The following is a 25,999-nucleotide window of genomic DNA, read 5'->3' as shown; positions in this document are numbered from 1 at the left end:
TGGTCAAAAGAAATGTTCTACCAATACTTTTAGAGTTTTTTTAACTCCAAAATGTCCCATTAGTCCCCCACCATGAGATTCTTAGATTAATAATTCCCTCAATGAACAATTAGGCACACACAACCTATTCACTCTAAAAAGAAACCCCTCGTGCCTATAAAACTTTCCAAATGCAGTATGTTCACAAACTTCAAACACATTTCCAAAGTCAGGATCATTAGAATATAGATTTTTAATGTATTCAAATCCTAACACTTTAGGTTCAAAGAGAGATTAAGGTATACCTTCGAGACAAAGCATCGACAACAATGTTTTCCATACTTTGTTTATACTTGATCATATAAGGGAATGATTCAATGAATTCTACTCATTTTGCATGATGTCTATTCAACTTACTTTGGCTCTTCAAATGCTTCAATGATTCATGATCAGTGTGAATAACAAACTCTTTGGGCCACAAGTAATGTTGCCAAGTCTCTAAAACTCTCACCAATGCATACATCTCCTTGTCATAAGTTGGATAGTTCAAAGCTGCTCCGCTGAGTTTCTCACTAAAATAAGCAAGGGGTCGATCTTCTTGTATTAGCACAACTCCAATACCTATTCCTGATGCATCACACTCAATTTTAAAAGTTTTAAGAAAGTTAGGTAATGCAAGTAATGGTGTTGAACTTAGCTTCTCCTTAAGTAAGTTGAAAGCTGAAACTTGTTCACTATCCCAACGAAACCCAACATTCTTTTTAACAATTTCAGTTAAGAGTGCAGCTATAGAACTAACATTTTTATCAAACTTTCTGTAGAAACTTGCCAACTCATGAAAGCTACGTACCTCAGTTATCGTTTTTGGTGTTGGCCATTCACGTATTGCCTTAAACCTTTTCTTCATCAATTGCTATTCCCTTGGCACTAACAATATAACCAAGAAACTCTATCTGATTAGTGCAAAAAGAATATTTTTGAAGGTTAATATACAATTTTTCATTTCTCAAAATAAGTAAAACTTTTTGTAAATGATTGAGATGCTTATTTAAATTTTTTACTATAAATCAAGATGCCATCAAAATATACTACAACAAAATTCCAATATAAGCAGGCAAAATATGGTTCATTGATCTCATGAAAGGACTAGGTGCATTATTTAGTCCAAATGATATGACTAACCATTCATACAAACCATACCTAGTCTTAAAAATAATTTTTCATTCATCTCCCTCACGTATACAAATTTGATGATTGCCAGACTTCAAATCAATTTTAGAGAAAATGCAAGAACTATGTAGTTTATCTAGCATATCATCTAATCTAGGAATAGGATGACGATACTTTACCGTAATCTTGTTGATAGCCCTACAATCAACGCACATTCTTTAAGTTCCATCCTTCTTAGGCACAAACAAAACAGGAACTGCACAAGGACTTAAACTTTCTCGAACATATCCTTTTCTCATCAACTCTTCAACTTGCTTTTGAAGCTCCTTTATCTCTATAGGATTGCTCCTATTGGCTGGTCGATTAGGAATGATTGCTCCTGGGATGAAGTTAATGTGGTGCTTTATTCCCCTAAGTGGTGGCAATCCATCAGGAACTTCTTTAGGAAAGACATCATCAAATTTATGCAAAAGAGATTTAACAACAGTAGGTAAAGAAGGATTAAGATTGTTAGTGTTAAAATAAGTCTCCTTGTACAAAAATACAATCATCAACTCTTGAGAATAAAAAGCTCTCTTAACCTCTCTTTTGCATAAAATCTCACTTTTTTACTCTCTTGCTCTTGATTTTTTTTTTCTTTTTCATTCTTTTTTTCACTCCTCATCCTCACTTTTTCTTTTCTCACACTCTTTATCTTTTCCATTTTTTTTCTCTCACAATCTTTTCTTTTTTCACTCTCATTTTTTTATCCTCAATTGATCTTCATATACTTGCTTAGAAGTTAATGGTACAAGAGTTACAAGTTTACCATGCATCTTAAAAGAATATTTATTTGTGAATCTATCGTGCATGACCCTCCTATTAAATTGCCATGGTCTACCTAAAAGCAAATGATTTGCATGCATTGGTACTACATCACAAAGAACATCATCATGATACCTACCAATGGATAATGAAAGCAACACTTGCTTAGTGACCTTAACATCATCGTAATCATTCAACCATTGTAGTTTATAAGGTCTAAGAATGTTTAGTGGTAGGTAAGCATAATTTCTCAATCAAGATAGTACTAGCCACATTAGTGCAACTTCCCCCATCTATAATCATACTATATACCTTGTCTTTGATGTGGCAACGGGTATAAAATATGTTGTCTCGTTGTTCTTCATCTTCTTCCTTCACTTGCACATTTAGAGCACGCCTAGTGACAAGGGCTTCACCTTCAACGACATACTCTTCTACATCACTTTCCATCAATGGTGGTAAGACATTATCATCTTCGGACTCACTCTCAGTTTCAATATCACAATTTTTTTTCAAAAGCGTACTTCTTTTATTTGGACATTGTGAAGCAATATGTCCTCTTCCCAAACATCTAAGGCATTTAATATTTCTATTTCTTGAAGATTGGATAGGTTCTTTACCTTTAACCAATGGAGAATTAACATCTTTATTCTTCAAATACTCGGTCTTACTCTTTGATGCAACTTTATTATCTCTTTTGTTCCGACTAGATTTTCAAGTGGATAAATTAGAACTTTGACCATGCTTGATTGAACCCTTTCTTTTGAGTTGTCTTTCAACTTTCATGGACATATACACCATATCTTCCAGCTCCACATAATGTTGCAACTCTACTATATTTGTAATTTTTGAATTCAAACCTTGTAAAAAATCTTCCAACTATCAATAATTAATCCAGACCTTACAATTAAGGCTCAAGACTTAAAATATACAAATTGGAAAACTGAAGAATGTAAAATGCACATTAATCAATTCTTAACTTTAGGAGTCATTCAAAGGTCCACATCTAGGCACCGAAGTCCATCTTTCATAGTTAATTAAGGATTAGAAAAAAAACGTAGCCAATCTAGAATGGTATTTAACTACGAAAGATTTAATGATAATTGTCAAGAAGATGGTTATAAAATCCTGACAAAGACCAACTCTTAAATAAAATCCAAAACTCAAAATGGTACTCTAAATTTGGCATGAAATTAGGATTTTGGTAAGTCAAAATGTATCCTGAGTCCATTGAATGGACAACTTTTTCCTGTCCAGAGGGACATTTTGAGTGGCTTGTTATGCCTTTTGGCCTTAAGGTAGCCTCTTAAATATTCCAAAGGAAAATGTTGCTTCTCGGTCCTCCTCCAAGCTCTAATCATGGCAATCTTCTTCTCTTTGTGGTATTCCTCTCCATCTTTTTGTGGTATTCCTCCACGGTCTTGGATCCTTGGGTTAGATTTTGTAGCCGTTGGTACAAATCTCGATAGTAATGTGATGGAATGAACCTCTTTCTCATAATTGATTTCATCTCTTCCCAAGTGCCAACGGGTCTTTCGTTATTTCTTCTCGCTTAGAATAACTTGATCCCACCAAATAAGCATAATCAATAAATTCGACAGCAGTAAGTTTTACCTTCTTTTCTTCAAGAGTAGTTGTGACAATCAAATACTAATTCCATTTTCTTTTCCCACTCCAAATATGTGTCTGGATCACTTTTTGGCACCGAAATTAAAAAAAAATAAAAAAAAGAAACAAAAAAAAGGTGAGTGTAGAGAATTGTTATTTCTATACTTGCACTTTCCAATTCCGCATTTCCTTTAAAGTTTTGCCTAGATTTAATTCTGACACTTGCCTAGATTAAGTTCTGGCAAATTCCTTTTTAGTTCTTATTTCAAGTATCTTTATCTTTTAGTCCCGTATTCTCATAAGTTTTGCCTAGATTCAATTCTGACAAATTTCCTTTCTGAACTTAATTTAAGTTTTCAATTCTGCAATTTGCATTCTTCTATCAATTCCTTTCTTTTATCCTAATATCTTTGGGATTTTCAATCAGTCAATGATCGTTTACAAGGAATTGCCACAATTCTAAATTTTTTAAAGAGTTAACATTAGCGAGTTGGGTGATTGAGTGATAACAGATTGCATTAATGGCGACAAGTGGAGAAGAAGCAAGACCTAGAGAAACACTTGAACAACGTGCCTTGAGACAACACTTGGAATGCATGGAAATCAGATTTAATCAAATCCTCGACAGATTGGAGAGACAAGATGTTGTAATTACTAAATTGCAAAATAGCTAAGCTGGTAAAGTTCTTACATGAAGTTCAAGGCAATATAACTGTGAAGACAACAATGATGATGATGATGGTATTTTTGAGGACATTGATGAAAGAGCTTCTAGTGGCAGATCTGGTGGTATTAGAATTGGTAGTAGAAGGGGAAGGATGAGTGATTATGTTGATAGAAACTTGGGAAATATCAAAATGAAGATTCCTTCTTTTCAAGGCAAAAGTGTTCTAGACGCATATTTGGAGTGGGAAAAGAAAGTGGAATTAGTATTTGATTGTTACAACTAATGTGAAGAGAAGAAGGTAAAACTTGCTGCTGTGGAATTTATTGATTATGCTATTATTTGGTGGGATCAAGTTATTCTAAGTAGGAGAAGAAACAACGAGAGACTTGTTGGCCCTTGGGAAGAGATGAAATCAATTATGAGAAAGAGGTTCATTCCATCACATTACTATCGAGATTTGTACCAACGGTTACAAAGTCTAACCCAAGGTTGTGGCGTCTCCCATCTTCTATACCAAGGTTCGTTCTTTCCTAAGCATTGGGTTGAAGTTTCTTTTCATCCATCATATCGTCTTAGACTCTTAGACCTTCCTTCTTTCTGTCTTCAATTCGTTGTGGGTTCTTGAGATATCTTTTTCGCTGGGTTCACATCATTCTTTATCAGTTGTATTGTTAAATAAATAACATTAATAGTTTGAGGTTTTTTGAATGTGAAATAATCAAATTGATTTTGAGAAGTGTTTGAAACATCTCTTATTCTAATCTCAATTAGTCCCCACGTTTATGGTATTTCTCATTAACTTGGTTCCTTTGTAATTAGGCATCTTCTTGATTTTTAACCATAGAGCAGGCACTTTAAAATATCAACCAATATTCTTAATGCAACTTCAGATGTTCAACAAATGCTTAAGAAATTGGAATTTCAATGTCAGGCAATATGAGTTAGATTTCCACCAACAATATAATAGGTTTTGCTAAGAATATTCCTAAAATCAATAACTATTTGAACAACAAATCATCTCTTTTTTTGACATCCAACGATTATATGTAGTGGGTAAGAAAATTGTGACCACCTTTAGATGAAGTATCAATCATCCGAAAGCAACAATGCCTGATTTTTATATCTTTTGCAGGGTACAATTTGCATATACAACTGGCTAAATTAAAACCCATTTAACAAGGGTCTAATGGGAATTCTAGCTTAAGGGTATGGAAAAATATCAAAATTTCAGTATACCACACATATTTTACTGAAATATATCGAATTATAATTATTTAACGGTATACTGAAAATTTCGGTACAGTATAATACTGTATTGAAATTTTTGGTATTGATATAAGATTTATATCGAAATTTTGGTATATTGTATTGATGTTGAAATTTAACTATATACGGTATGAAATTTGTATCGTATCGAAAATTTAGTATATTGAAATTTTGGTATGATATACCGAAAATTCAGTACGGTATGGGTATGTATTTTTGTTATACCAATTTTTTGGGTACGATATACGATTTAAATTTGGATATACCTTACCGAACCATCTCTATTCAAGCTACAATATAACCCCATAGTTTTTTTTGTTGCCATGTTTAACTCAGCACCCTTTTTCTTAGTTTTTCTGTTGTTTCTTCAAAATATTCTTATTTATGCTTATTATATAACACTAAAAAAAACTATATTTGGGTTACTCTCACTGTTAATGACTTGTATCTTTCTGTAATTTATTTAGGATTTCTTATTTTGTTAAATGAAAACCTGATATGTCCTCAATTTGTTCTAACAGAATACATCATCCTTTTGCAATTTGTAGAGCAGCAAAAGGCAAGAATCTGAAATAAAGATGGATATTGCTGGAATTTTAGCTAGTACAGAAGAGATGCTTCTTGTTGAATCTGAAGGTTCAAATGTTCACCTTAAGCAAGGAACTAATAGTCTCAGCTTGGCTAATGACCGTGTTTTGTCTCTAGAGACTGATGGAAGATCAGTTTTAACCAATCCATCAAATATATATCATCAACTTTACGAAAGTAAAATTGCTAGTTTGACAAGGAAGAATGCTGTGGTTGAAGAACAGCTGAAAGCTGCTTTGACAGGCCAAGAATCTACTGAGAAGAGCTTAGCCTCTGCTGCTAGGAGCACACAAGAGATGGAGATCAAACTAGCTGATGCTCACAAGGAAATTGAGTCGTTGAAGGAGAAGCTAGCAGCTGTAGAGCTAGCTCAAGAGGAGGCCAACAGCCTGTCAAATATTGTCCACTCTGACAATGTGAGGCTTGAACATGATGTAGCATTTCTAAAAGCAATCTTGGATGATACGCAAAAGGCAAGGCAATTCCATTTTCTAGCTTTTGCATCTTAGGGCTTTCATCACTAAGGGTTCCTTTATTCCTTGTAGGAATTGCACTCTACTCGTGGTGTTTTAGCTGGCGAAAGGGCAAGAGCTTTTCAGCTTCAGGTGAAACTATAGGTTTTGCCACAATTTTATTGTTTTGGTGCGTTCTATGTGCGTTCTAGAAGTAATTGACTTCTAGTACGTTTGGCAGGTTGAAGTTTTTCATCTCAAGCAAAGGCTACAATCCTTGGATAGTAGGGCACCCACTCCAAAGAAACCATTTCCGATGTAGATCATTTTCAAACTACGAAAATGTTGTAGCCTTCTGGATATGCAGTAGTTTGGGATTCTGTCAACTTAAATTCCCTGTATGTACAAGATGACTGGGGAGTATGTACGATGTGATTTCTAGGTCTGTTAGTATTTTAAACGAAATTTGACCTCGGCGTCGTCACTCAAAATTTAAGGGTCTTATCAGGCTGGATCTACACAGGATCTACGCCTTGCTTCTAATCGCCTGAAATTTATTATTCACACGAACTTATTCGATTCCACCATTGAATAACTGTATTACAACAGCTGTTTTTTTTTCCAAAATAGATGCAGTCGGAATTACTAATTCTAACAATTTTTTTATAAATATTTTAACAACTAAGAAAAACATAATAAATAAAAAAGATGCTAAAATAGCTTATAGCTAAGACAAGCCAAAGTATTGCCTTAATGCTTTGTTTACCGTCGGAAAGATTTTCAATCCACTCAAAAACATGGTTCCTAAGACTGTAAATACATTCCTCCTATATAGTTGGCTCGTTCTGAATCATCCTCTACGCCTATCTCTATTCTGCTTGTGGTTGGGATCTAGCAGACAATTGGTTTTTATTATATCATAAAAGCAAGCAGGGCACTGTCATCCGCCACATGCTGTGATTCTGACAGCATCCGATCCTACTCTCAGAGTCCACACCATTCACTAAGGTTGAACAGATTATGATTGAAATTACTTTTATAAACTAGGCTGTCGTAGCAGTGATCACCTTCTATCTGTTTAATCATTCTTTCATAATTTATTCATCTATATTTCACTGCCTACGATATTCGAGATCAGACGCTGTGAATCCATCCATTATCGCGTTGGTGTGTGGTTTTAGTTATTTGTCACTATGATTCCATGGACCTCCCTGTCCTTTTGATTGCAATCACAAGTTTCAAGATATGTTTTTGAACGTAATGTCAGCTTTTGAAGTATATTCTTGATGCCGGTCAGCACTTTCTCCACCATTTGACCGCACCCTTCACACGGATCCAAATCTTAATAGAGCTCCTATTTTCCTGTGCTTAGATGGCTCTTGGGCCTGCATGCCAATACTCGTCAGTGGACGCCAGCATAGTCGGCGTGACCCTCAACCATCAAGCCGGTGCTGAACTGAACAAGAAGAAAGTGGAAGAACACACAAAGAGCTTGTGTCTCGAGGAGAAAAATTTACCTCCAACCAACACCATTCATCCTATTATACTGTCGATGGATATCCACGTGGGTTGCCACGTCCGCTTGCATACAGTTAGAAGCGTGGGCTGATGTGGAACCATTTGCTTGCTTTCAGTCAGAAGCATGGGTCCATATGGGACCGCATGGTTTGGTAGAGGCATGATGTTGATGTCGTACACTTGATGTGGTGTGAAAATCACTGCAAGTGACATTTGTTGCGTTTGGTCTTCTCTGTGACAATTGTTGGTAGACTGATGTTGAAGTTGCAATTGTCAGGAATAGTCGGATCTGTAAGTCGAAGGGATCCGGTTTGGCAAGGATATGCCCAGGTGCCCATATTCTCATGGCTCAAATCCATCATGTTGAGGACGTTCTCGATCAGGGATGTTCTTATAGTTGTAACCTATCATGGGGATGTTCTCAATATGAGCATGCTAACTCTAGTCCTGCGTGATTCTTCCGAGGATGTTCTCGAGCAAGGATGTTCTCAAAGTGAATGCACAGTTGAAGTCCTGTGTGATCTTTTCAGGGATGTTCCTGAATAGGGATTGATCCTATCTGAAGACGTAAGCTGAAAAGCCGGGGATGTGTCAGTTCCGCTGACTGGATGAAGACCTCGCTCCTATCTGCAAAACAAACTAAATCAGGGAAGGTGGGCCTTGGTGTTGTTGAACGTTCAGTGAAGGAAGGTGAGGATGAATTTTTGGGACGGAGAGGCTACTAGGACACCCTTCTCGTATGCGCCTACAAGAACGGACTCTCACGTGGTACTGACTGACGACGATGACTGAACCGACGGTACTTGAGCTCTGCGCATACTCAGACAAGCACATGGAACGTTAGAGGCCAGAAACCAGGGAAAAATCCCCGGAGCAAGCCCTCCGATGCTCAAGTCAGGTAATTTTTCCCCATAAGAACAATGTACGAAGGAGAAAGAAAAGTAGAAGACAAGTGTGAATGTGCGAGAGAGCGTACCTTAGACAAGCACACGAAACGTTAGAAGCCAGAAACCAGGAAAAAAGTTCCCGGAGCAAGTCCTACGATGCTCAAGTTAGGTATTTTTTCCCTAGAAGATCAGTGTACGAAGGAGAAAGAAAAGTAGAAGACAAGTGTGAATGCACGAGAGAGTGTACCTCAGACAAGCACACGGAACGTTAGAAGCCAGATACCAGGAAAAAAGTCCCCGGAGTAGGCCCTCCGATGCTCAAGTCAGGTATTTTTTCCCTAGAAGAACAGTACACGAAGGAGAAAGAAAACTAGAAGACAAGTGCGAATGTACGCGAGAACGTACCTGCGCAAGGGAGAGGACCTCCCTTTTTATATGACAGTTCGTACCTCTGGAGCCTAACTGATGTCATGGAATATCAGGTGTCAGGGCCTGTCTAGTGATGGAGGATGCGTGACACCCTTTTGTGGGTTGGAAGAAGGTTCTATTCGTAGATGACCGCAGGCCATTGAAATATTCCCTGACATACAGTAGTTATTCTCTGACAGGCGGTTATGATTCCCCGGCCTCCGATCGGGTATGAATAGGGGAAGCTTGAGATGGTCGGTAGTTGACCTAATGGGAGGATCAGGCTTGGATATGGCCGAGCTGTGGAAACCCGACTAGTCGGAGCAGGTCAGGCATCACCCCGACTACCCACCATGTCTCAGACCAGGGTGTCTCAGATCTAGGGTCCTGGTCTGTGAGAACTCGACCGAGAACCATATTGCTGGGGATCAGATCCTCTGGTCCCCTTGTCCTGGTCCGCTCCTGGACTGGGACAAGGGGATTGGTGGGAGGCAATGACCCCCACCTATTAACAGGTGGGGGCCCAGTGCTCCCCACTAATGCAAAGGCTGGACCATGAATTGGTCCAACCTTTACGGACTAGAGGATCCGCCCTCATGTTGCTGATGTCGTCAGACGGTCCTACCTCTTCTTTCCCTAACCGCTGATTGCCACGTCGCCTTGACCTCTGACTGTCACGCTCCCTTGACTTCTGACTGTCACGTTCCCTTGACTTCTGATTGACATGTTCCCTTGACTTCTAACTGCCCGGCTTTATCGGACCCCACCATTATGCACCGTATCACAAGTCTAGTCGAAGGAGATTCAGGTCCGACTGACTAGACTCAGACCCCGATTTCATTTATTTTGCCATTATGTCCCTAAATGTTGCTCCTTTTCCTAGATCCTCGATTACGTAACCTGTTTAATTACTCAATCAACCTAGGGAGAAGGGTCATTTTAACTTCATAGGTTGCTTTCCCCTTCCTCTCCTATTTAAAAGGAGGCTAGTCTATCACCCTCCATATAATCATACTTTCTTTCTACTGACGCCCTTTACCCATGAATGTGAATTCTGAGTCAGATGAACTGCAGCATCTCCATCAAAAATTAGAATAGAGGACTCAACTACTTACCCCAAGGGGTACGACCTTAGTCGAGATGACGCAGGATAGAGATCTTCAATCTTCTCTCCACCGAGACATTGAGAAATTTGGTTAGCTGCTAAATCTCGGGCTTGGGCTGAAGTAGCGTTGAAACAGAAATCTTATGTAGACTTGGAGAGCGTCAGTAATCTGATGCAGAAATCTGATGGCTGACGTGTGCTATGGCGTTTCAATTGCCTAGCTTGCATCCCGATGTTTCCTAAGGGTTTTAATTTTAAAAACCATAAAGACTGTCCATTGTTGTTCCTTAACACTTTGTCTTTCTTTGATCTTTCTTTCTCTTCTTGCTTTCGCTCGCTCGCCTTCCTCTTCATGCATCTCTTCTGTAAGTACTTTTCCTTCTTCATCTTCCACTCCTTTTTTCGATCCTACAATGGTCGGCGAGATGGAAGTGCCCTGGTATGCATACTTCCATTCCGACTTGGATAGGAGTGATCTTAGGACGATTCAGTCTAGTTTGCAACTTTTCGAAAACTAAAAGCTCCATCCTTCGAGGCCTGATGACCATCCTTCTTCTCCACCTACCGGTTTTGTGACCTTTTTCAAGGATCAGCTCCTCGGCGGTCTTCGCTTTCCTGTCCATCCATTCTTTTCTTCTGTGAGCAGGTATTTCGGCATTCCACTATCCTAATTTGCCCCCAATGCCTTCCGCTCTATGTGTAGGATGGTGATTCTTTACCGCCTGTATCAAATCCCCTTGACCCCCTAGCTTTTTCATCATTTATATTCCCTCAAACCCTCGTAACTGGATTTCTTCATGGTGCAATCCCGGATCGGGTCCAAGTTTTTCGAGGGAATGCCTTCTTCCAACAAGGGTTGGAAGTCTAGATTCTTTTATATCCAATTGCCTGAATCAGTGTCCTGGCCTGTTGAGTGGCGTTACACTCTTTCACCACCCTCCGAGCTGCATGACCACCAACATCAACTAGATTTCCCCAAGGCTTCTAATATTTCTAAAATTCCATAAAAATACTCTAAAAATTTCTAAAAATCTCTAGAATTTTTCTTAAATATTTCTAAATATTTTTAAGAACGTTTAAGACTCCTAATGGGGAAAATTGGGTCGTTACAATCCCCCATACCTTATAAAAAGTTCGTCCTCGAACTTAGAATAATTCTGGAAAGTGGGTACTTGTTAAACTTGACAAAAGAAATTGACACAAAAGAGTGGGTAGCACCATTATCAAATAAGACGGTAGCTAAATGCTAAAGGGTAGGTATTTGACCTGTGACTACTATGGAGGTACTGACAGCTTCTTCCTTAGTGAGAGAAAATACTCTGGCATTGATTGGAACGGGTGGGGCTTCCAACCTTTCCTGACTGAGATAGGGTCCTTCTAGTGATGTTGTCATGTGGTGTAACTGTGCAGGCTTGCCTTCATATTGCACTAACTGTTGCTGAGGCGCCTTAAACTTATTAGGACATGCTCTAGCTAGATGTCCTTCTTGGCCACATGAATAACATCCAGTCATACCCAAAAGACAGGCTCCTGGATGCGATCTCCCGCATTTAGGGCAGGAAGGGAACTTAACCTGCTCGTCTATTGGACCTCCCTTTTGGCTGCCTCCTGTATCCCCTCGTTTCCTTTTGTTACCCTTGCCCTTCCAATTCGGATCACTTGACTGAGGTTTCTAACTTCCCACTGTCTTGCTTTCGATCTTGACTGACTTGTGTTGTTCTCGTTGCGCCTTGATGCTGTCCAGATAGTGCTCAGCGACTAATGCTCTGCTGACCAGCTCCTCGCCAGTCTGGGGCTGGTGAGTTCCACTACTCACATTAAGTGCTATTACTAGTCTCAGCATCCTGAGCATCATTCTGACTCGTTCCTTTTCTGTACTTATTAGCTCTGGACAAAGACGGGCTAGCCTATTGAATTTCTGTACTGCTTCTTTCACCGACAGGTCTCCTTGTCTGAATTCTATAAACTCCTCAAAATGCTTATTGGTGATCCGTTGACGGAAAAATTCTTCGTAAAACTCTATCTCGAAGTCAGCCCAGCTCATCTGATTGACTAACCTCTTGCTCTTAACTCTCTCCCACCACATACGGGCATCTCCAGATAGGCAGAAAGAAGCACACTTGACCTTCTCGACTTCTGGCCAATCAAGAAGCTCCATGGTGCTTTCTAGTGTCTTGAACCAAGCCTGAGCATCCTAGGGCTCAGTCGTGCCTGAGAAACTTTCTGGCTTTTGTTGGGTTTTTCGGGCCGTGAAAATCGCTTTTCGCGTCGCGAAAACCCCGAATCACCCAAAGCCGTAGATCCGTGCAAGGAAAACCGAACGAAATACAAATACGAGTTTCAAAATCTTTAGATCTACTCCTAGATCTATGTGTTGAGAACTTTACCCTTGTTGCGTGCCCTTTCGCATTCCCGCTCTTCCAAGGAGTTGCCGGATCTCAAGACCGTCAAGCGCCGGTCCTCTAGAAGTATCCACACGGACACGTAGGTGGAGAAACCTCACACAAAAAGGTGTGCTAGCACCTTGTGTGGTCACGGCAAGAGGAGGAAAGGGAGAGAGCTCTCTTGAGGAAGAAGAAGAAGAAGTAATGCCTTGAATGAAAATCAAATTTCATTCACCACTTTTGTGTGGCCGGCCACTCCATGGAGTGTAACTCCCATTCCACATTAATCACAATTAATGTGAAGCCATTAAGAGGTGTTGTGTAACTCCTATGATGTGGCACATCATGAAGATGTGGACCATTACCATTGGTCCACATCTTGCCACCTCACAATGATGTGGCAAATGAGTAACCTCCACTCATTTAATGTGGCCAACCCACATTAAATGCAATGAAGGCTTGTAACCTCCATGAGGTGGCAAAACAAGATGATGTGGAACAACACTATTGGTCCACATCTTGCCACCTCACTCATGATGTGGCAAAGAGTCAAGTCAAACTTGACTCTTCCTCTTCCTCTCTAGTCAAGTCAAACTTGACTCAATCTCTCTCATGGTTGATATAATATAACCATTTGATTCAAGCCAACTTAATATAATGAATCTAATTCATTAAATTAAATTGATCTAATGAGTCATAATCTAAATTAGACTCATTAAATACATGATTCAACTTGAGTCTAACTCAATTAACCCAATTTGGATTACTCTTAATCCAATTTGATTCATCAAATGAATCTAATCCTCTTGGTTCATCATATGAACCAAATCTCCATCTAAATGTCCTAAGTATGTGACCCTATAGGTTCTTGTAACGTTGGCAATGCCCTAAACCCATTTAGGAGCATAAGTAATGAGCGGTATCTAGCAACACATCATTACTACCCAAGTTACAAGAAATGTCGAGATCCAACATCACCTTGTGACTACTAATTGTGACTCCTCACAATATGTGACATTGTCCTTCTATCCTAGACATCTAGATTGATCAATATGAGGCATAGACCGTGTCATCCTCTAATCAATCTAAATCTTGAACTCCAAGTAGACTCACTCGATCAAATGAGCTCAACATCTAATGTTAACTCATTTGGGCATGGCCATGCACTTCGTGGTCTAACTCTATCAAGAATATTGATGTCTCTCCCGTCATATGGGAGGGATAGATCCCATCTACATCACTCATATCCCTCTGCATAATTTGTTACATACCCAGTAATCGTCTTTATAGTCCACCCTGTTACGGGTGACGTTTGACGAAACCAAAGTACATAACTCCTTATGTAGGGATCCATGGTGACTTCAGGTCAAAGGACTAATAGTCATACTAATAGCCACATGAGAAAGTATATGACACTCATATAACGATCCATGATACTTTCTCATGGCGGGTCATTCAGTATACATTCTCTAATGCATACCCATGTGTCAGCTTGATATCTCTATATCCATGACTTGTGAGATCAAGTCATCGAGCTGACCTACATGCTAGTCTTATTGTATTAACATTGTCCCTGAATGTTAATACTCGACTAGGAATGATTTAGAGTAGTGTTCCCTATATCATCTCACTATCGATTCAACCAATCGATTGATATAGGTAAGAACCTTCTACTCAAGGACGTTACTATACTTATTTTATCTGGCACTAATACAAATAAGCATAATAACCAAATACCAAATGCCTTAATATATATACAAGAATATGATATACATGAGTCCATACAATCATCAAATGATTGACTCTAGGGCTCTAACTAACAGCTTTAGCTTCAACCACTGTATCAGGTAGGCTTCTTGTCTTCTAGGTGCTGTGGGAACTTCCAGAGCGGCTGGTGGAACCTCAGTCACTACTGGAGTCTCCACATTAACAATTGGAGGAGTGGGAGGGACTGGCTGCTGATTCACCATCAGATTGAAGATCACTTGTTGCTGCTCCGCCACTTGCCTCTGGAGTTGAGCAACAACTTCAGAGAGATTTGGTTCAGCTATTCTGGGTTCTTCGTCTTCCTGTGCTCGGCCCTCAGTACGAACGGTACGGGGACGTCCTCTTCTTGACATCTAATTATGTAGGAGAGAAACAAAACTAAAATCATCTATATTCTGTTGGAGGATCGGTGGCCGGCTAGAAGGGGGGTTGAATGGACGGCGCCCCCAATAACTCGCTTCCTACGTATTCGTTAGTGCGCAAGCGGAAATACAAATACTAATTACGAATACGAAAGCTAAAGACAAAGAAAAGAACAAGCAAACCAATACACGTCGATGTAACGTGGTTCGGAGATAACTTGCTTTAACTCCATGACTCTCCGTAAGGTGAATGATCCCTCAATCCATCGGTGGATTAGCCCCTGGCAAACTCTGGCTATCTCATGTCGCTCCTTGTGGGTGGAGAAACCTCACCACAAACTTACCAAGACCTCTTGAATTACACAAGCACTTGAGAACTCTTGTGACTACTAATTAGGCTTTAACAAAGTCTAATTTTGTCACCTTGGCCGGTCATCTCAAGCTCCTTCTTATAGAGCTTGGAAGAAAACAACCCTGCTGTTTTACCGTTACCAGTCGACTGGTGTTAGCCCAACGGCTCTCTCAATGACTCTCTACCAGTTGACTGCTATAGTGCACCAGTCGACTACTACAATGTACCAGTCGACTGTTACAGTAACTGCTATAGTGTCGTTGACTGCTACAGTGCCTGTTGACTGCTACAGTGCCCCCCATGGATTTTTCCCCGAGTACAATCTCTCATGCACTCGTACCCTCACGACTCACTTGACTCTTCTTTCCAGCCTTGACCTCTTGCCTTCAAGCCTACTTCCTTTGGCTCTCGTCCCTCGGATGCATCCAAGCCTGCGGCTCGTCCCCAATGCCATCCTTCGCGTATGCCTCGAAGTTGCTTCCCTCGGCTCTTGTCCTCGCTGCCTTGTCCACGGTCCCTCGGATGCTCCATCCTTCACCGGACCCGAAGCCGTCAACCTGAGTCACATGTGTCACCTGCAGTCCTGCACAACTCAAGTACACATATCAAATAACAAGGGTAAACCTAACTTAAACCCTTTGCCCAAACACCAAAACACATGGTCCCGCGGACCATTTGGATTGCTTCAACAATCTCCCCCTTTTTGGTGTTTGGCAATACGTTTAAGTTAGGGAAAACAAATAGCAAAACAATATGCTAAAACAAATGGACTTACGATGCCAAGGCTACACACTTGGACTTACAACGCCGAATGAAAATGCAAACATGCATTGGAACCTATCACAAGGCTCCCCCTACACCTACGCTCCCCATTGAGCTAGGATTTTATCACAGGGCTTTTTAAGAACCTATCCCAAGGCTCCCCCTACACAAAGGCACTAAAGGTTTTCCCAACTAAACCTTAATTCTCCCCCTTTGCCTAACATCCAAAAAATTCTCCAACAATATCCCAATTGTTGAAAATTTCTCATCCAAACTGACCCTAAACTCATGTATTAATCCCCCTTGGATCCCATACATCTAAGTGAGTTGACATGGTCAAGAACAGTGCTGAAAAACACTTTCAAGCTGGTATCAGTCGACTGCCCCAAGTGCCAGTCGACTGCCCCCTTTGACAGAACCTTACAGAAGCATTCTGTGGTCGAAATCTACTGTTACCAGTCGATTGGTATCATCACCAGTCGACTGGTATCGACAAAATGAGCTTACAGAGGCATTCTGTGCTCAAAAACACTGTTACCAGTCGACTGGTATCTGCACCAGTCGACTGGTACCTTAATTCTGCAAAAATCAATCTTTTCAGGCCAACTTCAGAAATGCACCAGAAATTCCCTAGACCTCCAAAAATTCCCAAATTTTGTGGAGAGGTCTATTGTACTAGTGTCTACTTGGGAAAAATATATTACAAAATATATCTATCACCAATCCCAAGATTGACACAAAATCCAAAACTAGCTAAAAAGTTCAATTGAACCTTGACCTAAAGTCCTAGTTTTGACTTCCTCTTGATGTATTTGCCCATACCAACCCACAATGCATCCCTAGCATTGGTTTATATGGCATCTATACATCCAAAACCATTTATCATGCAATATGACCCCAATTGTCATATTTCTTGCATGAAACACAAACCATGTGTGCCAATTCCCTAGGTTTGAGACTCAAGTCCGTCTCTAAACCACTTGGCACACTCCATAGCTCCTCTAGACCCCCAAGTAGAACCCACCTGAGATCCATTGGCCATGGGTCCCAAATTGACTCTTGGAGCTCCCCCTAGAGCTCTTTACCTTAGTCACCTCCCTAGGTGACTCATCTATTGTGACCAAACCATAATGATGTCCCTTAGAAGATCTCCTTATCTTCTTGACCTTGGACACATCATCCTTGCCATAATCATATGCAACCCTAGCATATTTCTTCTCATTGGCTTTAGATGACTCTCCCTTGCCCTTATCATGTGCCACCCTAGCACATGTTCTTCTTTTAACCTTAGAGACACTAGATCGGTATCCCAAGCCCGATCTATCATTGTTGGATTTTTGGCTACCCAACACCATACTTAATCCCTTAGATCCAACATTGAATCTCTTAAGGAATTGGTCTAATTGATCAAGCTTTGCCTTCAAAGCTTGATTTTCCCTTTCTAGGTTTCTAACCCTAGAATTAACTTGTCCACATTGGACATTCCTAGACCTACCCTTTCTAGGCATGTGTCTCCCCTTCTTGGGATTAATGCCTTGGTTCTCCATTACCTTCTTCTCCTTAGGTAATGAGAATTTAACGTGTCTAGGTCTATCATGTATAGGTCTCCTAGGGTTATGATCTACATTAACCCTATTCTTATCATGATATCTAAATCCAAAATTTTTCATTGCTACATAATGATAATCATTATTTTTCCTAGCATGCATGGGAGCATAAGAATTTGAATTAAACTTCAAGTTAGGATATACCTCCCTTACCCTTGAAGCTCCCCCTTGACACTTGCTTCTCTCCTTCTTCTCCCATTTCTTTAGATGCGCTAGCTTCTTAATTTCTCCCTTTTTGGGGCATTTGGTGTGGTAGTGGCCCTTCTCTCCACACGTGAAGCATATGATGCGCAATCTCCTCCTTTGGGCTTCTTCACTCCTACAACCCTTGTTAGTGTTTAAATTAACTTGAATGGGTTTAGGAGATACCTCTTTCTTACCCATAGGACATCTACTTTTGTAGTGTCCCCTTTCATTGCACCCGAAGCACACAATGTGAGCTTTTGATTTTGCTTCGGTGGAGGTGCTTGCTAGATTAACCACTTCCAAGACCTCTTCTTCTTCTTCTTCACTTGTCTTGGAATTTTCTTCAATTATTGAGGATGTAGATGATGTCTCATCTTCCTTCTCCTCCTCGGATGTTGAGCATGACTCAACTTCCATTTTCTCCACCTCCTCTTCTTGAGCTACTAAGCCCATCTCCTTGGGCTCCACATCCGATTGGTCCTTCTTCTCCTCTTGGACCACTTCATCACTTTCTTCGGATTTTCTTTCTTCTTCTTGTGTAGGCAAAAATTCCTCCCATGGAAATTTCTTCACTTTGCTCCACAATTCATGGGCGTTCTCATATTTACCTACACCACTTATCACATTAGGAGGCAATAAATCAATTAAAATTGCTATTACCTTTGAATTTGCCTCCGATCGTGTGGTTTGCTCTTCCGTCCAACGTCGTGTTCGGAGCTTCTTTCCTTTCTTGTCCTTTGGGACTTTGAATGGCTCTTTGACCACCATCATTATGTCCCAATCCGTATTGAAGAAGGTCTCCATCTTCATCATCCAATAGGTGATGTCCCCAAGGCTTCCTCCTTCGAACTTTGGAGGGACAATCAACCCGGCCATCTTCTTATGCGTTGCTCTTCTTGGCGGTTAGTCCAATGAAGTGCGTCCTCGCTCTGATACCACTTGTTGGAGGATCGGTGGCCGGCTAGAAAGGGGGTTGAATGGACGGCGCCCCCAATAACTCGCTTCCTACGTATTCGTTAGTGCGCAAGCGGAAATACAAATACTAATTACGAATACGAAAGCTAAAGACAAAGAAAAGAACAAGCAAACCAATACACGTCGATGTAACGTGGTTCGGAGATGATGCTCCTACTCCACGGCTGTCCGTAAGGTGGACGATCCCTATCCGTCGGTGGATTAGTCCCCGGCAACTTCCGGCTATCTCAAGTCGCTCCTTGTGGGTGGAGAAACCTCACCACAAACACACCAAGACCTCTTGGATTACACAAGCACTTGAGAACTCTTGTGACTACTAATTAGGCTTTAACCAAGTCTAATTTCGTCAAGTTGGCCGGCCATCCCAAGCTCCTTCTTATAGAGCTTGGGTAAATCAGCCTTGCTGATTTGCCCGTTACCAGTCGACTGGTCCTTGCACCAGTCGACTGATGCCAGCCCAACGGCTATCTCAACGGCTCTCTGCTACAGTGCATCAGTCGACTGGTCCATACACCAGTCGACTGCTACAGTAACTGCTACAGTGCGCTACAGTAACTGCTACAGTGCCGCTACAGTAAAACCCTAAAACTATGATTTTACTCCGAGTACAATCTCTCATGCACTCGTACCCTCACGACTCACTTGACTCTTCTTTTACAGCCTTGACCTCTTGCCTTCAAGCTTACTTCCTTTGGCTCTCGTCCCTCGGATGCATCCAAGCCCGCGGCTCGTCCCCAATGCCATCCTTCGCGTATGCCTCGAAGTTGCTTCCCTCGGCTCTTGTCCTCGCTGCCTTGTCCACGGTCCCTCGGATGCTCCATCCTTCACCGGACCCGAAGCCGTCAACCTGAGTCACATGTGTCACCTGCAGTCCTGCACAACTCAAGTACACATATCAAATAACAAGGGTAAACCTAACTTAAACCCTTTGCCCAAACACCAAAACACATGGTCCCGCGGACCATTTGGATTGCTTCAACATATTCTTCCTAAGCATATGTATTTAAACATAGAAAGAATAAAATAAGAATTTTCTTCATACTTAACCGCATATAAGCAGATACTCTATACCGCAATTAATAAGCATAAAAGAAAAATTAAATACTTTCTTACTTGAAGACGGCAAGGATGGTGCTGATGTGTGATGCTGGAGAATGAGAACTGCTCTGATACCAACTGTAAACGACCACCCTTCTTACTACTACTACACTCTAAGGATGACCGTTACTTAACTACTAACTCTACTTAACCGGTATGATTAAAAATCACATGGAAACCCTACCGAAAAATTTCGACAGAGTCTCCCTTGTACCGGTGACCATAAATCAAGATACAAGCATAGTATACATCAGCCACAGGCGGCTGAAACATTTATCAAACAACCACGCAGTTAAATAAGTATCAAACACACCAATATCTACTTACTAAACTGAACTCATCCTACATGCAATCTAAACAGAATAATCTCAAATGACATGAACTTAAAATACAACTCAAATGTGTACAATAACTGAAATGCGGAAACTAAAATTAAAACTTCTTTCCTAGTCCCAAGACTTCCATAATCCTGGCATCACACATCCTTCGAACACCTCCTTGTCGCCTTCCTTTCTATATCTTTTCCCTTCCTGTATCTGCAGTAAGAGGAAGTGTAATCTATAAGCAAAATTTGCTTAGTAAGCGCTATCTAACTCACAAAAACTCGATATGCATGTGAATACACTGAAAACTAAAAACTGAATGCTCAAAAGGGAAAACTACTCATGCTCATCTACTAGTAAATAAACAAACATACTGAAGTGCTAAACATGCAAAGCTACTCATGCTCCTCTAACAGCAAAGAAAAGTAAACTAATCTAAATAACATGCTAGCATAAAAGGGAACTAAACTTACTGATTCTAAATCAAAGTGAAACTTAATTCATTTGTTTTAAACTTATTCTTTTATACTTTTATACTTATGTGAAACTCATTTTGTTTGTTCAAAAACTTATACTTATAATACTTCAAAATAATAATCAACTTCTTCTTGGGCCTGGCAACTGTACTTGCTATGCGCGCATCCCTAACTAGACCCGAGATAGCTGGTCCCGAATCTAGTAGGGTTTACTAGGTTATCTGAACCTAGGGACCGACTATGGGAGCCCAACCCAAGGACTACTGAGAGTCCTGTATACTAGGTTATCTAAACCTAGGGATGACTATGGGAGCCCAACCCAAGGACAACTGAGAGTCCAGTACAGTGCCACTGATAAAAGTAGAATACTTGTTATCTTTTAATACTTCTAATATATAATGTCTCGGCATTTTCTTTAGCACCTTGTGTGCCAAAATCCCTAAAGTCTTGACTTTGGGATCTACTTAAGGCCTTGGACTTTTTCTTTCTTTTCTTTATCTTTCTTTACTTGTTAATACCTCTAAAACAATGTCTCATACAAATTCTAACTTTGAAATGCTTAGATAAACTGAAATTTACACTTGAACATACTAAGAGTGAATGCTTAAACAAATAAATTTGCAGACTATAACTAACAAAAATCTGCATGCTACATAACAAAAATCTGCTCTATTACTCATTGAAAAATCTGTACTACTACAAACTAATTTCTGTTATCTAAAGTTTATACATGAATAAAATTATATGCTAGAACCTACAAGGAACCAAAGAATAATGTATGCAGAAGAATTTCTTAAACTACTTATTAATTCCAGGCCATCCTAATGTTGTACAGGAAGGAAATCCAGAAGTAAAACAACAAGGAACACTTGCTACTCTTACATCTCAAACCACCCTAATGCTGTACAAAAACCGAAGCAAGGAAAACAAAGGCATTAAAATCCGGATTGCAACAAGCTCCAAGAGGGGCTGTTCTAAGCTCCAAAAGAGCTGTTCGTGCTTGCAGAAAATGCTAATAAAACTAGGATGCTAATTAAGGTAACAAGGAAATCTAAGCTTGATATGCTAACTTCAAGGTTGTTCTGTTCATTGCAGCAGGGAGAAAAATAGCCACATGGAACTAATAAACTGCATGTTAAGGAACTAATAACAAAAAGGTCTAATTAAGCCCCTACCCAAAATTCCAAAATCAACAACAGAACTACAAACTACATGCTAGAAGGATCAGAAGCTGTTCCTGTTCGGAACTCATGGAAATCCAAGGTTAAAATACTAATCTTAAAGCCAATCATGCTCATGGAGTTAACAAGTAAAAACTAAGTTACAAATTACACCATGTATGGCTGTTCGTACCCAGCATTAGCACAGAAAATCATGACTGAATTTAGCTAACTTGTTGAAAGAAAACTAAATTAGTTAACCTGCTGAATTTGTAACAAAAGGAATAAAACTTGCAGGATTAAAACAAAAGGAATCAAGCTTACTAAATTGAAACCTAATAAATCAAGCTTGCTGAGAACCAGTAACTCATCTTATATGAAACTGATTCACGACTTGAACCTATACAGGGCAATCTATAAACCAGTAACTCATCTTATTTATCCAGAATGCTAGAACTATGTTACAACTTGGAAAGACTCAACTAAACCGAATTCATATGCCTAACCTCTGAACTCACGACAAAAATTTCAAAAGAAATGAATTGCTGTGCTAAACAAGACTTCACAGTATAATTCGAAAACAGGAATAAGCAAGGTTCATAATCTAATCCAATCAAAGGAAAAAAAACCTTTCCCTCTTCCTTAACAACTCACGGCAGTAAGCCCTAAACCCCAATCTTCACAGAAAATTTGAAACAAAAAGGAACAAGGACCCGAAACTATCCTACTGCAGGTGAGTAGCGTCTTACCTTGGGTTTCTTGGACTTACAGCCGAAGAAGAAGGCTTCAACTGCTCTAGGGTTTCGGGTGGTCTTGCTTTCTCGGCGATCTCTTGTGTCTACACCTTCCTCTCGCTGAAGGGGTCTTGAGAACGTGAAGATCTCACAGGAAAGGTCCTCACCGGCCACCGGAGACGCTGGGCTTCTCGCTGCGTCTTCGCCGAGAAGAGCCGCGCCGTCGAACTCGAGAGAAGGGGAGAGGGATCGAGAGAATTAATTTCCTCTCTTAACTTAACCTCTTTTATAACCTAATACTTTTGTTACAGCTTAAGACTATTTTGCTTCCTTCTTATTACAAAATTCCCGTTGGATCCCTGGTTAGCAGCGTTTGATCAAATCAAACCGTCGCTGGTTCGATTCCCCCAAAGCGCCCTTTTTCATTTTAATTAATTTCGATTTCCTAACTACGACTTAAGTACAATTTGACCCTTATTTGATTAAGTAACAACTGCTAGCCTAGTTGGTTAGTCGGGTTTTGCTTGGGTCAGGGGCTGCCGGTTCGAGCCTCGGCTTGGACATTTTTTTTGTCACAACTTCTTTCTTTTGGTAAAAATACCAAACGACCTCCAAAAATTTCATAAAAATACTCTAAAAATTTCTTAAAATCTCTAGAATTTTTCTCAAATATTTTTAAATATTTTTAAGAATGTTTAAGACTCCTAATGGGGAAAATTGGGTCGTTACAGGAAAGATCATGGGTTTATAAGAGAAAAGATATCTCTATTGGCATGAGACCTTTTGGGTAGAGCTCAAGAACAAAGTCATGAGGGCTTAGGCCTAAAGTAGATAATATCATACCATTGTGGAGATATCTAAATTTTTTTCGATCCTACAATTGGTATATGAGCCTGGACTGCCAGAAGGTTTAACCGTCGACTGTGCACAAGAGCTATGGTCTGATTGAGCCATATAGGTACAATATTGACCTCAAACAAAGAAAGTGGGGGCTCCTATGTTCGGATCAAGAGGACCAGATACCAGGCAGGAAGTCCTAGTTGCGGCTAGGCAAGGAAGTCCTAGTAGGTCGGGTGGACCGAGGGGCAGGAAGACCTGGTGGGTCGAGGATCGGACGTGGGAAGCCCGTGGTCCTTTGTTTGAGGGGGGGGGATTGTTGGGGTTGCAAGGTTACAAACATAGTCCCACATTGAAAACATCTAGGAAAGATCATGAGTTTATAAGAGAAAATATATCTCCATTAGCATGAGGCCTTTTGGGTAGAGCCCAAGAGCAAAGTCATTAGGGCCTAGGCCCAAAGTGGATAATATCATACCATTGTGGAGATATCTAAATTCTTTTTGATCCTACACTTTCCATATCTTGAGATAATGTTAATCCTCTTCTACTCTTGATAGACTTGTGCCCTGGGTCTTAGCATATCGCAATACGTGGATGGTCTGCAGCAAGAGAACGAGTCTTTGAGGGCTCGCCTCCAGGAGCTGAAATCTCCCACGACCGCCAGCTGTGCTTTGGATCTGACCACCCTTGATAACCCAATGCAGTCCTATCTTCAGACTGCCGAGGAGAAGGCCCAAGTCACCAGGGGCATGGCTCAGGTGGAGTCAGAGAAAGTACAAACCTTTCAGATTGCCCTGAAGACGAGTGAATCCAAGCTTAAGTCTAAGGGTCTGAGGCGTGCCCAGGTCTTGGCCGATCTAGAAGAGAATGAAGCTGAGGTGACCACCCTTTCTTCGTGGCTGTGGGAGCTTAACAAGGCCCACACTGCTTTAGAGAGATCTGGCGGCCTAAAAGGCAGATCTATCTGCAAGCACTGATCGGGAGGCTGCCTTTCAGAAGCAGTGGGAGGTAGCCAAGGCTACCCTCAAGTCTCTTCAGGCGGACCTCTCAAAGGCCCGAGACGAGGCCACCATTGCACATCAAGAGCTAGCTGCGGTCCGAGTTGATGCAGACAAGGTCAAGGGCGAGCTGAAAGACTATCAAGCCGGCGAGGCTGCTCGCCTACAAGCTTACAAGGCCACCTTCCTTACTTCCCAAGAATTTGGAGCTAAGATAGGCAGTCTCATTGATCGGATGATTTGTTATGGTGGTGTGGGGGCCCTATTGCAGCTCTGTGAGAAAGGTTACCTCCAGTCATCCCCTCCTGATGACTTCTTGGACCACGCTCGCCTTCTCCGAGAGCTTCCTGATGAAGCCTTCCCTCTTTTGATGATTAACTTGTGCTTATCTTGTACCCTTCTCTTCCAAGGATGTAAGACTTCTCCTCCTTCTGTAATCTTGATTTGAAAATTATGAAAGGCATGTGTCTAGGTGGACTACCCTTGTGCAATGTATTGTTCACTTACTACTTTCCATTTGATATGTTCAAGTAGCTTGTTAAGTGACTTTTCCTCTTGCAGGTGTTTAGTTAACTTAACATCTATGTAGGCATCAAGACATGCCATCAGGCAAGTCCCTTTACCTGACCGGGCATTTATCCTGACCGGCCAATCAAATGTCCCGACCGGGTTTATTGATGTGGCTACCCGATCAATCGCTTTGCCTGACCAACCTACTCTAGGGTTCCCGACCGAGTTTTGTGTGATCTTGCTACTCGCCTAGTCATGAGCCACGATATTTCAGAGTCTCCTTACAGGACCGAGGAGGAGCTATTGTAGCATCGCCTACTCCCAAAGCCACAATAAACCTTTATCCCCCTCGTGTCCCTCACCTCCGCTTTTTCCGACATGCCCCCTTGGTGCCGTTTTCTAGAATGATCCTATGACCATCATTGCTTTTAAATCTATGGATGACACCAGCTACCTTAGGCACCGACTGTTTGATGGGCGCTGATGACGAGACCCTCTGTGCCCCCCTTGATAGCTATAAATATCCTTCCCCTTCCGTTTCACTGAACTTTTCATCTCCAAAGTAAGCCTTCCTCTTGTTTCTGGTACCTGCTGTGCTCTGACCCTTGTGCTTCGTGTTTGCACCCTCTTTTGGATTCCCCTATGCCTACCTACTCTCTCGGAGTTTCAACCTTCACCGGCGTGGATCTGGACGATCTTCGCTTCTCATATGAAATCCTCATGGCCATGCATATCATCATACCTTCTGAGGTTCACAGGGTCTTTTCCCCTCCGGCAGGATATGTGACCTTTTTCAAAGAGTAGTTTGTCACCGACCTCCGTCTTCCCATCCACCTTTTCTTCTCTGAAGTGAGTCGGTACTTCCGAATTCTTCTTTGTCAATTCACTCCCAATTCCATGAGGATCTTATGTGTGTTCTCCTACTCTGTGAAGTGTGTGAAATACCCTGGACTCCCCGTCTATTCCACTGCTTCTTTACCCCTCGTCGTCATAGTGAGGGATTTTTCCGTCTC

The 25,999-nt window shown here is 40.9% G+C and overlaps 1 protein-coding gene across 4 annotated transcripts in view; it reads left to right on the top strand.

Annotated features, from left to right (window-relative positions):
- LOC122009850 (acyl-CoA-binding domain-containing protein 6-like) overlaps positions 1-7,077 on the top strand; it is a 44,723-nt gene extending 37,646 nt beyond the window's left edge. For 3 of the 4 annotated variants that reach the window (XM_042566155.1, XM_042566159.1, XM_042566156.1), the window contains 3 exons: positions 6,043-6,555; positions 6,628-6,687; positions 6,776-7,077. In XM_042566155.1, coding sequence (XP_042422089.1) covers positions 6,043-6,555; positions 6,628-6,687; positions 6,776-6,856 — 654 coding nt within the window. In that variant the 3' untranslated portion in view covers positions 6,857-7,077. The remainder of the gene's footprint in view (positions 1-6,042; positions 6,556-6,627; positions 6,688-6,775) is intronic. The other variant, XM_042566158.1, reaches the window with a different exon arrangement.
- The last annotated feature ends 18,922 nt before the right edge of the window (positions 7,078-25,999 follow it).

This window comes from Zingiber officinale, chromosome 8A, assembly GCF_018446385.1.
Source record: "Zingiber officinale cultivar Zhangliang chromosome 8A, Zo_v1.1, whole genome shotgun sequence".
Classification (NCBI taxonomy): domain Eukaryota; kingdom Viridiplantae; phylum Streptophyta; class Magnoliopsida; order Zingiberales; family Zingiberaceae; genus Zingiber; species Zingiber officinale.
This window is presented reverse-complemented; position numbering and strand designations above follow the sequence as displayed.